The 12,703-nt window shown below is 33.3% G+C and overlaps 1 protein-coding gene across 1 annotated transcript; it reads right to left on the bottom strand.

The window, feature by feature from the left end:
• Positions 1-596: 596 nt before the first annotated feature.
• On the bottom strand, positions 597-1,147 carry LOC133192824 (uncharacterized). The gene is made up of 2 exons (XM_061328830.1): positions 787-1,147; positions 597-697 (listed from the first exon to the last, which is right to left on the bottom strand). Exons 1-2 carry the CDS (start codon positions 1,139-1,141, stop codon positions 597-599), a joined length of 456 nt encoding a protein of 151 aa, XP_061184814.1. The 5' UTR covers positions 1,142-1,147.
• Between the last annotated feature and the right edge of the window lie 11,556 nt (positions 1,148-12,703).

Here is a 12,703-nt window from a genome sequence, read left to right as displayed (position 1 = left end):
TATGTATATTTTTGGTCACAAAAGGGGAGGGCCTTAAAAAGTGGTGATTAATTCCTTGTGCATATGGGTCAAACACAAGAAAGTAGACGTTGGAGAGAAAACATTTCAATTTGCAGCTGTCAATTTTCCCTAGCTTCATTTCAAGAATATCAAAAGCCACAGAGGACAATAAATGTGATCATTATAAAGTTTATTGTTTTTTTTTCAAATAAAAAAAAAATACATGTATTATAAATTAAACAAGAGAGGACAACGGAACTTTAATTTTGAAAAAGTAAATTTTGTCATCAATGTGAGCCTAAAATCTGTCTTCGAGGCCAACATCTTGAAATTTTAATGAAAATATACGGTCGGAAGAGAAAAAAAAAGAAAGTCGTATAATACATCAATAGCCAAATCTTGTGAAACTGAGAAAAAGAAAGGCTCGGTGTCATCTCTATTCTTAAACTGAGATAATAATTTAAAATAAGCAAATAAATAAATAAATCTTCACGCCGTGATCATTGTAATTTGGAAGATGACAGCTGTTCGATGTGCTGTTACATAATGTTAACTTAATAATGAACATATAAGTATCTGTGTCTCTCTCTCTCTCTTTAGTTTTTCAGTTTGCCCCGTTCATTCAGTTTTCTTCTTTCCCCCAGCTTGTCTTTTTTCAAGAGACCCTTCTCCTGAAGAACTTTGTGGGTTTCTTCTGCTATCAAATATGATGGCTTTACATAATTTCAGTCATTATGAATTTCAGGAAAATTTTTAATCAAGGAATTTAAAAAGATTTCATTTTACCTTTCCATTTCTGGTAGGCGGCCTCGTTGTCAGTTGGGAGAATCAATATTCTCATGATGTTCCCATTGATCGGAGGTAGTTTGGGAACACTCGACTTGTAGGTGAGGTGCACCAACTCACTCTTTTTAATAACCTCTGATCTAGTGCCACCTGATCTAGGTTCATCAGTATTTTTGGTGTCGCCAGGGACTTCGTTTGGTGTCACACAAAACATGGCGTCTAGGAGAGATGGAGTGTGAACCTCCTTTTCCACATCTTCATTGTTCACCTTCTCTATCTTTTTGTAGGCAGCTTCCTCCTCATCTGACAGGATGCCTACTTTATTCTTCCGCATGCAACTATGGAATAAACCCATTTTGTTGTATTGCCTCACGACTAAATCACGCTTTCCACATCAAGCAATGCTATTATGACGTCATAAGCACTATGACGTCGACTATTTGTGATGTTAGTATATGTAACAGATCTCTCTCTCTCTCTCTCTCTCTCTCTCTCTCTCTCTCTCTCTCTCTCTCATATTTATCAATTAAGATTTGGCTGCACTTCGGTTAAATTTCATTAAAAAAAAATCCCACAGTACAAGCATTCCGGGCACTGGAATGTAGCATCGTTTTTCAATGTTAGGGGATGGAGGAGGACGGGGGCAACCAGAAAAGATAATTAACCATATATTACGTGTGGTGGTAGGGGGATTGGTGTCAAAATTTCCTTTCCGAGAAGAAAGAAAAATTTTTGAAATTTGATTTTTTTTATCTTTTGATTAATATATCTATTCCGACAAATACGTTGAGGTTTGAATAGATATCTTTCTAGGTTAAAAGAAATATCTCTGAAGCAAAAAAAGAAATGTCCCTCTAAGTCAAATAGATATCTCAATAGCAAAAAGAAATGTCTGTTTTTTTGGAATATATAGTCAGATTGCTTGACATAAACATGAATTACTGTAGTTCCTAATTATAAACAAGTTTTTCATTTACAATACTGGTAAAGTCTTATAGAATACGAGTTCTTGTAGAGGATGGATAGCGACTTACTTTGAAGCCAATAATAATTTGTTATCAAATTTTACAGTTTTATTTAAATTCGATAAAGAGCTGGGTAAATTACATTAAGGCTATAATATTTTGGAGACGTATGATGGGTTGTATTGTATGGAATTCCATATACGACAGCCAACTGCTTACTGCCAACTGCTCACTGCTTACTGCCAACTGCTTACTGCCAACTGTCACTGTGCATAGATGATATTGCCTGTTTTATTATCTTTAATGCGCATGCTTAATTGAATAAACCCTATGATAGATTACAATAATAACGAAAATTGGCGGATTCAGAAATTTTTAAACAGTGAAGGCAAGGAAGGAATAAATAGGAGGAAAGAGTATTCTCTCTGAAATACAATACATCTAATTCCCACATTTCCTTGCAGGCAAATAATTCAATAGATTTTTTGATGGGGGTGTATTAAAGGCTTACCGTATAAACGTCAGAAAAAAGGGGGGGGGATTAGTAGGATCTTGGGTTATATTTGTTGGTATAATTATGCATTTATATCAGAAATACTAATAAAATATCATAAAGGCCTTTTACTTTACTCTATGTAAAAACAGTTGATTTCAGGCAAGGAAAAGCAATTTCAGGGTGTGTGTGTGGGGGGGGGGGGGGGGGGGGGGCGCACAGCCCAACATAATTCCCTCGACAATTAATAAAAAAAAGTCACAGGCGTCTGAAGGTAGAACAACTGTATATATTGTATGTTGCAAATTTAGTGGTTACGCCCCCACCACCACCACGAATGTTTTTACAGATCTTTCAGATCTAACATTAGCCATTAAAATGATTTACAAAAGACACATATAAAAATTCCCACACATAGGTACTTTTCCTAGGGTAAAAAGAAACACCGACAGATATTACTAGATATTTTAAACTAGGCAAAAGTAATTTGTTATTATAACTTTCAGTAATATTTCTAGTATAAAAACATATACCAACAAATGTTACTCAAGACTCGTCGTCGTAATACGAAAGGCCACTGAGCTCATTTTCGCAGGTAAAAAAAATATTTTTTGCGTTATAACGCGAAACTTTCGCGTTATAACGCGAAACTTTTGCGAATAAACGCGAAACTTTCCCTGTAAAACAGAGACATTTGCATAAGTTTTCATTTTCTTTTCCGCTGTATTGACGAAAAGTGACCCCCGTAGAATATTGACTAGGAGGGCCATTTTAGCCAGTCGGTCGGGAGAAAGTTAACAAACATTTTTTTTAAAGATGGCCTTGGCTTGTCTCCAAATCATGCACTGCAGTTATTGAATTTCTAACATGTTTTCTACCTCCTTCCCCAGTCCTTTTCATAATTTAAGGAGGAATGCCACACCAAAATTCTATTTAATAGATCTTTAAGACATTCTTTTAAACTATGGTTGCAGCACTGAAAGACTGATATTAGCTCTTAGCTCTTAATTATTTAATACGATTTTGGGGGGTATTTTTCTGAGAAAATGAAGCTTATTTAAAAAATCAAATTTGCTGTAAATCGGAAAACTATTTCACTCATGTACACAACCTTTCTTAGACTCCAATTAGAATATGCTTCCTTGGCGTGGGGTGGATGTAATGTAGGCGATTGCGAAAAATTAGCTCTTAACTCTATTAGTTTCTTAAAATGCACTATACTTTGAAACTGGTTGGGATCCATTACATTAAAGAAGAAAAAAATACTAGATTAACTACAATAACCAAGTTCCTAAATATCTAACTGATATAATCCCAAATTTGCGTTGTAATTCATCAAGTTACAGTACGAGAAATTCGTATAACTATAGCATAGTTACCTGAATGCAGATTGCAAACATACAAGTCAACTTTCATCCCCCTTGTTATTGATGAATTGAACTCATTACCTCTTATTGTAAGAAATTCTTCCTCATTGTCTATCTTTAAAAAGTCCATTTCTTATAATAAACCTATGCCACCCTCTTATTTCAGTTACGGGATTCGACGCTTAAATATATTGCATACGGTGTGTTCCAGTTTTGCACACATTTGATAATTAGGAATAGAACAATAGGTGTGAAATATGTTTTGATAGCAATTATAGTCTGATCTCTGTTCGGGATTTACCTGGAATTACCTGTATTTTACCAATGCACTATAATATAAATTTAAAAAATAAATTTTGAAAATTTAATTTGTCCAACCCAACTGAAGATGAAGTTAATAATTTGGACAAATACCCCTATCGCAGTTACCCCTTTTATTCATAAAGATAGTCGCCCGCGTGGCGCAGTGGTTAGAGCGTCTGCTCTAGAGTCGCGAAGTAAGGAGTTGATCCTTACGTCGCGGGTTCGAATCCCACTGTGGGACGTGGAGACCGGTCCTTCGGATGAGACCGTATAAAAACCGAGGTCCCGTGTCGCAGCAGGTGCTGGCACGAAAAAGATCCCGCACTGCTCAATGGCCGTAAGTGCCGAGTATAGGAAAAAATTTGCAACTCTCCACCGGCAAGTGGTGGCGTCTCCATATGAGTGAAAAATTCTCTCGAGAGACGTTAAACAACATACAATCAATCATAAAGATAAAAATGAATGAGTGAATGAATTCATTCTTAATTAATTAAGAAGAAAGGGAGTGAGAGACAGAGATAATCATATGAAAATAATTATAGTTTTGATTAGTATTTATGATGTTTTTTATGTTTTACAATAGCTTTTTCTTCTCATGAAATCACCGGAATAAATCAATTAAAATATGAAATGCAAAATTAATAATTTTTTTATTCCTATTTTTTACATAGATTATCTTTCTCCAAATTCCAAACTATGATATAGACTATAGCAATTAAGTAATTATCTTACCTGGACAAATTCCCGTTTTGTACACATTTTTTTAATGCCCGAAAGTCAAATGTGTGCAAAACGGGAACAAACCTTTCATACAAGGCTTCCCACAACTGTGTGCTTAATAGCGATCTTTCTCGATGCAATGTAATTTTGAGTCCCCTGTGTTCTTGTGGAAGAGTGGAGGATAATCATCTTTATTTCTTTTCATGCAAAAAAAATATACAGAGGTCAGAAAAGAATTTTTTGACTCATTTCTGCGAATGGGAAAATTACATACAGTTGATACTCACACTTTACTGTGGGGAGATGAAACATTAAACGATGCTGAAAATGAATACCTATTTTCCATTGTACAAACATTTATTAAAAAGTCAGGTTGTTTTGGTTGATACAATTATTACTTTTTACGAATTATATACAGCCTGTGTATTATATTAAGAAATATATTTAATTGAATATTGTTCCTCTGATTATTATGCTTTTCTGTCTTTATGTATTTTAACCATATATGTAAATATGTTTGGTATAATTTATATGTAGGGAAAGGACGTGTTAATTTTTTTTTAGAACTTTTGCCCAATCCCATTTGTAAAGTTAATAGACAATAAAATACGTTCAAATCAAAGATGCTTTATGGTTTAAAATTTGCTATTTTTAAAATAAATGCATAATATGAATGTCTAATAAAATATGTAAAGAGAGGTTAGACAGACATTTTATTTTTTTTTTTATTTAATATTATTTATGAATATAAAACACAAAATTTGTAAATATTTTTTGTACCTGTGGATAAAATCTTCATAAAACTAGTCTCAACTAGGGAGAATATGTTAGTCAATCATATTTTAAAAAGAAATTGAAATGAAATTGCTAAATTAAGGGAAAATAATTATTTTAATATAGCTGTATTTAGATCAATCCCGATCAAAATGAAACTGATCCCTATAAAAATTAACAAAAAATAAATAAAATGATAATTATCGTCCTCTTTATGTATTTACCTCTAAGAAATCTATTTGATTGTCAGGTTCATTTATCTTTTAATCCGTATTACACCTAAACAAACTAGTATTCTTGTGAAAATGTTATCTATTTCCAATTATTACAAAATTCTGGTTTGGATCAGTTTAAATTTCGATCGGGATTGGCCAATATTTAAAAAAATTTTTTTTTTTCTAAAATTTGGCATTTTCATTTGAATTTCTTTTTAGAATATGATTGTCTAGCATATTCATTGTAGCTGTGACTTGTTTTTTGAATATCTTATCCATAGGTTTCGAAAATATTCGCAAATACTGTGTTTTATTTTCATAAATAATTTTTTTAGTAAAAAAAATAAAATTGTCCAGCTTGCTTTTGTTTACATATTTTATTAGATATTCATTTTCTGCATTTATTAATAGCAAATTTTTAACTATGAAACATCTTATTTGCAAATAAAATCTTTTTTTCTTTCATTTTCTATGAAAAATTGGGGGAAAATCTTATAAAATAATTGAGAGCTAATATCGGCCTTTTAATGCTGAAACCATACATGTAGTTTAAAGGGGATGTCTTAAAGATCTATGAAAAAAATAAATTGGTGTGGCATTCCTTCTTAAACTCTTCCTTCAGACTTAGAATTAAATTCTTACTTCAAGTGTTTTACAATTTATAAACTTTATCTCTAAAATGTTATGTACAGTACATGTAGATTGAGGAGGGTTCCTTTGAGCGACAGAGGCAACTATGGTACAATTTTTTAAGCCCACAATTTGCTTGACTTTCTTTTTTTATTGATTGAATGGCTCTATTTCTTAAGTGAGTGATTTTAATTTTCCCAGAGGCTTTGCTAGGACCTGTAATAAGGTGAACATTTACTCAAATTACGTTGATAGCCCAACGGTTAATCATTTAACACTGTCCATTCAAAACCGTTTATTACATGTAGAAATCTATGGTTAGCAGAGTAGAACCATGCAACAAGTAAAGATTATACATAGTTTTATTGAAAGTACGTATTTGAACAAATACCAAACGAACGTTTATGTGCAATGAGAAAATATGAAATGCCGGGTAATCCGTAGAACAATGAGTGAGTCATGATGCAAGTGTATTTTGGTTAACATTGAAAGCAACGACACGATGTCTGAACAAGATAAAAATTATGAATATACATGTATAGTAAACTGAAAGCTTACAAGGGAAAAGGATAGTGAATGTCAAACCCTTATTACATACTTGATCAAATAAAGGATATTTATAAACGTCCTCTCTGCATGTGGATAATTTCGGGTATTAGCCACACATCTATTTTTCATAACGGTACAACAAATAATATCCAACTTAGATTTCAAGCTGACATATGTTCCTTGCATGTTAGTAAGCATATAAATATTGTTTTCCAAGCATATAGAATTAAATGCACAAACGTATAACGCAATGAACAAATTGTGAACTGGGAAGCAGTATTTTCTGATGTTTGAAGTTATCGCCCTTATAATTTTAAATTACATTCATTTTTTTGCAAAAATAAACAAATTTGCCAAATCCAATTCAAAGTAAAAAGATCAAGAATAAATATTTTATAATTTCTTTTTTACTAACATTTAGAATTTTGTCTTTATTCTGGAATAAGTATTTTTTCCATTAATTTTATTGTAAATAACTTTGAAACATCTATGTATTATGAATATATAATTTTTTCCCCCACAAGGTCTAGTAATAAATGAGTCAGACGTTCAAAAAAAAAAAATAAAGAGAGAGGGAGATAGTGGGGAGATAGTGGAGTGAGAGAGACAGTGAGGAGAGAAAGAGAGGGAGGGGAGAGAGGGGGATAGGAGGAGAGAGTAAGGGGAGAGATAATGGGGGGGGGTGGAGAGAGAGTGGGTAGAGAAGGAGGGGGAGAGTGTGGGGAGGGAGTGGAGGGGATAGAGAGAGGGGGAAAGACAGAGGTAGAGTGAGAGGGAAGAGAGAGAGAGAGAGAGTGGTGAGGGGGAGAGAGTGTGGGGAGAGGGAGAGTCGGGGAGTGAGAGAGAAGAGAGAGAGTAGTGAGAGGGAAGAGAGAGAGTGGTGAGGGGGAGAGAGTGTGGGGAGAGAAAGAGGTGGAGGGGGAGAGAGTGTGGGGGAGAGAGGGAAGAGAGAGGCAAAGTGGGAAAACCCTTAAATGTGATAAAAGAAATCAAAGAAAGCGCGTATTCTTGTTCTAAAAATCAAAGAACATCATTATAGCCTTGTTACTGTTTGTTTTCCTCTAAATGGGATAAACCACATTGTATTATTTATGTAAAATATGGTAATAAATTTGAATTTGTTATTTAAACTTTAAAGCTTTTAGAAATGAACACTTCATATAATAAGACTTTGTGATTTTAATTACCCCTATGTATTTGTTTAACAAAAAATTTCTTTACAAAACCATATTTTATCAAAAAATGACAGGGTCATTATTCTACGGTGTCATTTTTCTACAATCCACACGGAGAAAAATGACCCAAAAGGCCATAATTTCTACGAAAACGTGGGTCATTTTTCTACGTAGAATACTGACCGGGGTGTTCAATTTTCTACATCAGAAAAATGATCCCCGGTCAATATTCTACGGGGGTCACTTTTCGTCGTTACACCGGCGTCATTTTTAACACTCTCTACAGAATTTGAAATAAGATTAAGAAATCAGAAAATTTACAACAATGAGGTGAAGTATATGTTACGGAACAATTGTGTCACATCACATGAGTAACCTAATGTGAAATTTATATGACAAATATTCGTATCAAATGATTCATCTCCGATGGACTCACTTTTGAAATACAACATCGTATTTTAAGGTTGCGCGACGTGGTCATACCATTACTTACAAAAACATTGACAATTTATTCAAAGATATATGATTGTCACGAGTGATATTGTGTCAATGTTTAATATTGATTGTAAGAGTTGTCTTTATTTTGGCATTAGGAGTTATCGTTTATTTCATTTACGCTTTAGTGGTCACTGAGTTGTACTTGTTACTATATTTATCTACGTATGCTGGTCGAACTCGTTTGAGTAGTCTGGCCGGTTATTTATACTGGGTGTCGGCTAGTATTTGGCAGATGAGGTCTGGACGCCGTAGTAGTTTACCCATGCTTAGTGATCTTGGGTGTGTGCTTATAATATAACCCATGCTGAGTGAACTTGGGTGTGTTTCCCCTGCTGAGTGATCTTGGGATTCAGTGGTGTATATAGAGGCGTTGAGAGCAAGACCTAGGGTGCCGGCAGAATGTGTATTTTTTGTAAAATGCCACAGCTCAGTGATCAAAATTGTATAAGCTTTTCTTTTGGACGGTGGATTTTCTTACATGTAGAGGCTACGTTTAGGACTATGGTGGACCGGCGGGGAGAGTACGGTGGGCCATAGATGACATTTTGACGTAGTGTGAAACCATCCAGTGATGACCATATTTGGGCTTTTGGCCGTTTTCATGATTATTGTACAATTACATATGTAGATAAACTCTTTGTTAATTTTTATTAATCTTGTTATTTCTTGGTAAACAGGAGTCTTCCAAACTATTATTTTTGTTTTGGTTTGTAAATACGAATTTAAAGAACCCATCACAACTTGAGGTCGGTTGTGACAATGATATTCAATGTTTTGTAGATGAATATGGAATTTATTTCACGAGTGGGACAGATATTTTTAGGAGTGCGAAGCATGAGTGAAAACTATCAAAAAACCCTGTCTCACGAGTGAAATAAATTCCATATTCATATACAAAACATTGAATTTTCTGTTTATTACATTTTCTTTGATTTTCCCTTTGCCTCAGTCTTACAGTAGAACCGTAAACAGTCTTTCAGTAAAACAGTATCATAGGCTGTGACGTCATAGTTAAGCGGTTGAGACGTCATAGCTAAAAAAAAGTTGTAAACATGGATTTTTATCAACATATTTGGAGAAACTTTGGCAGTTTTAGTCTCTGTCAGGATGGTTCATTTACTTTCTCTATCGTATGACAGGCAAGGAAGTTTAAAAAAAAAACAAAACAAAAACAAAACAAAAAAAACACTCTTCGTGAAGGGAAGGGAAATCGTGAGTTTTGTTGCACTTCTGATATTCTCACACTGCGAGAATACCCCATTTTAACATGTATGTATATATATATATATATATATATATATATATATATATATATATATATATATATATATATATATATATATATATATATATACAAGTCTGTTGATTTTCTTGAGCCCCGTTAAGCTCTGTTAAACCCCAAAGCTGTTTTCATCACGTTTAAAAATGTATATAAACATCGATTCCAACGGAAATGATTTTTGGTACTAAATTTATTTATCAAAGACAAAAGACGCAATTAATACATCAAAAATTACAAAACAGTTTACAGTTCTTGTTTTGGATCTATTTCATCAAAAGGAGGACAATCTGTTGTGCATGTTTCTGATGATTAGACTAGCGAAAGAGAAGGAATGGACGTTGTTGGGATCGCTAGTCTAATATTATTTCATATGTTGATTGTTTCCCCCGTATACACTAACCTTTCTACGCAAAGTGACTTTCAACATTTTTTTGAATCTTTAGTTATTTCTAAATATTCTTCACTTTTGAAGTGGGTAGCGGCATTTCTATGCATGTCCGATTTCGCTGCCGTATATTAACTAAATAATTTTAAAATGATTTGTAGATAATAGACCATCGATGTTCACTAAAAACAATCAATATTGAGGACCACAATAGGTGAGAACAGCTGGGTGATTGGTCACTAATTACTGTATATACATAGCCACAGGCGATAACGGGTGTTTTACAGGTGTTGAGATGACGACACGCAAATTACCGGATGCATATTGATAAAAATATGTACTTTGAAATAAGAAAAAATACACATCCGAGTAACCCAGTACCATTTTTAGTATTCGATACTCGGACGTTCGATCGAGTACCCGGTTAACCGGGTACTCGTTGACATCCCTAATATATATATATATATATATATATATATATATATATATATATATATATATATATATATATATATATATATATATATATATATATATATATATAATTATATATATATATCTTTGCTGTATACCTTAAGCAGTTTTGCAGTTTTAATTTATAGCCCTAGACTTTTTAAAAAAAACCCTTGTACATGTATTTATAAATTATGGGGGAAAATCAAGAAAAGTAGACCCCTCCTCCCCAATAAATTTGTGATAAACAGTATCCTATTATAATTATTCTTTAAAAACCATCATATGGCACGTTAAGCTTATGAAATTATACATTTTTCCCTCACTATTAAGCCAGATTAAACCAGTGTATAATTTATCTAAAATGATGGATTTCTTTATTATTTATAAAGTTGTAGTAATCTTAATTATAAAAAACAGCCTTGAAAAAGAAAGCGACGAGTGGAGATCTTCCTGAAAAAAAAAATCAGTCTAAAGGATTTCTTGGATTCAAAAAGTGAAAAACAAGGTAATCTTAAAAGGAATATTCATTTTATTAATTAGTAGGGTTTTAAGATTAAATGCAAATTCAACACTAATCTATCCATTTTCGCATCAATTCTCTTTCAGATCTTCTGAAGAAATGTCATTTATAAATTCATAGAAGTCCCCGTCTATATTCATGTTAAATTCTTATCTGTCAGTCAAAATCACAGGTTCCTGAGTAACATGACTATATATGTATAATTTCGCGTTATAACGCGAAAGTTACGCGTTTATTCGCGAAAGTTTCGCGTTATAAAGCGAAAAATGTTTTTTTTTAACCTACGAAAATGAGCTCAATGGGCTTTCGTATCAATGGGCTTTCGTACAAATCAAATAACTTTTAAAAAATGTTATATTAGAATTTTGATAAATTTCAGACAATTAAAAAAATCCCTATTATCCAGTAAAGCTGTAATCTTGTTAGAGACTTCTTGTCGATCAAACAGGGATGCTCAACACATCTGTGACTAATTTATGTGTTATAATAAAACAAAATGCCATCCTTCTAAAACAGCTGTTAAGGACATACGCAACGTACCTTACCTACTGATAATTTTTCAAGATATTCTTAATTTAAGATTATAGTGCCATCAGATGTTCGTCGACAAAAAATCAGCATGCATTACCAGGGGTTTTGAAAAGATATCAATTCATGAAAATTCTTGTATAATTCAAAGAAAAATACACAAAAATTACTAAACACATATTCTAGATGTTTTGTTTATCCAAACTTGTTTTAGAAGAAGTGTACAACAGCATATATAGACATACAAATGTATCACACAATTCCTTTAAGTATTGGAACTCTTCAACTCCAGGGAAAAAGACAATAAAGTTCAAACTACGTTGCGTATGTCCTTAAAGGGGCACAGACATAGATGTGTATAAAGTTCAAACATTTCGGTGGAATTTCATGACATCGTCGCAAACCCTTCTAAAAGGTTCTTAAACAGCTGTTAAAGGGGTATAGACATCGTTTATAAAGTTCAAAAATTTCGATGGAATTTCATGACATGACTTGCATACATCGTCGCAAACCACGGCCAAAATGCACGATCCTCTCTCATTCTGGAAAGAGGTACATGAATATGCTGATTCCTCACCGTGGCTTGTATATATATATATTGCGGAAGCGTTTCAGATCGATTTATAATATACATGTAACAACTTGTACATGTTGTACAGAAACTTCTTTTTATCTGAAAATTTATAAAACTACGAATTTGGGGGAAGTTTCTGATCAATTTTAAATAATATACATAATATATGCGTCTCGCTCTGAAATGCTCTCGCATCATGTAAGTCATGAAATTCTACTAAAACTTTTGGAAATGTGTTGATCTTATTCAGAGTATGTTTCTAGGTCTTAATATTTTGCATTAATGGTATTGATTTTCCAAAAGAAATTGTATTTAGGAGTTAAAAGGTACACAATTTCAGCCTACCAGTGGCGGATCCAGGAATTTATTAACGGGGGGGGGGGGGCGTAGAAGGTATGGGGATTGTATTGAAGCCCCCAGTGGGTCCAGGGCAAAGCCTAGCCCGAAATAGCAAAGCCCTGATGGGGTCCGGGGGCGAAGCCC

This window comes from Saccostrea echinata, unplaced genomic scaffold (assembly GCF_033153115.1).
Source record: "Saccostrea echinata isolate AGI-Se365-2 ecotype Australia unplaced genomic scaffold, CSIRO_AGI_Sech_v1 ptg000025l, whole genome shotgun sequence".
Classification (NCBI taxonomy): domain Eukaryota; kingdom Metazoa; phylum Mollusca; class Bivalvia; order Ostreida; family Ostreidae; genus Saccostrea; species Saccostrea echinata.
Note: the sequence above shows the minus strand (reverse complement) of the source record. Positions and strands in the feature narration are given on the sequence as shown.

Bases quoted from the DNA above. Each gene is read 5' to 3' on its own strand.
- LOC133192824 (XM_061328830.1), bottom strand. From the start codon at position 1,141: ATGGGTTTATTCCATAGTTGCATGCGGAAGAATAAAGTAGGCATCCTG. The intron at 698-786 runs GTAAAATGAAAT...CATATTTGATAG, and splicing joins CGCCTACCAGAAATGGAAAG to CAGAAGAAACCCACAAAGTT.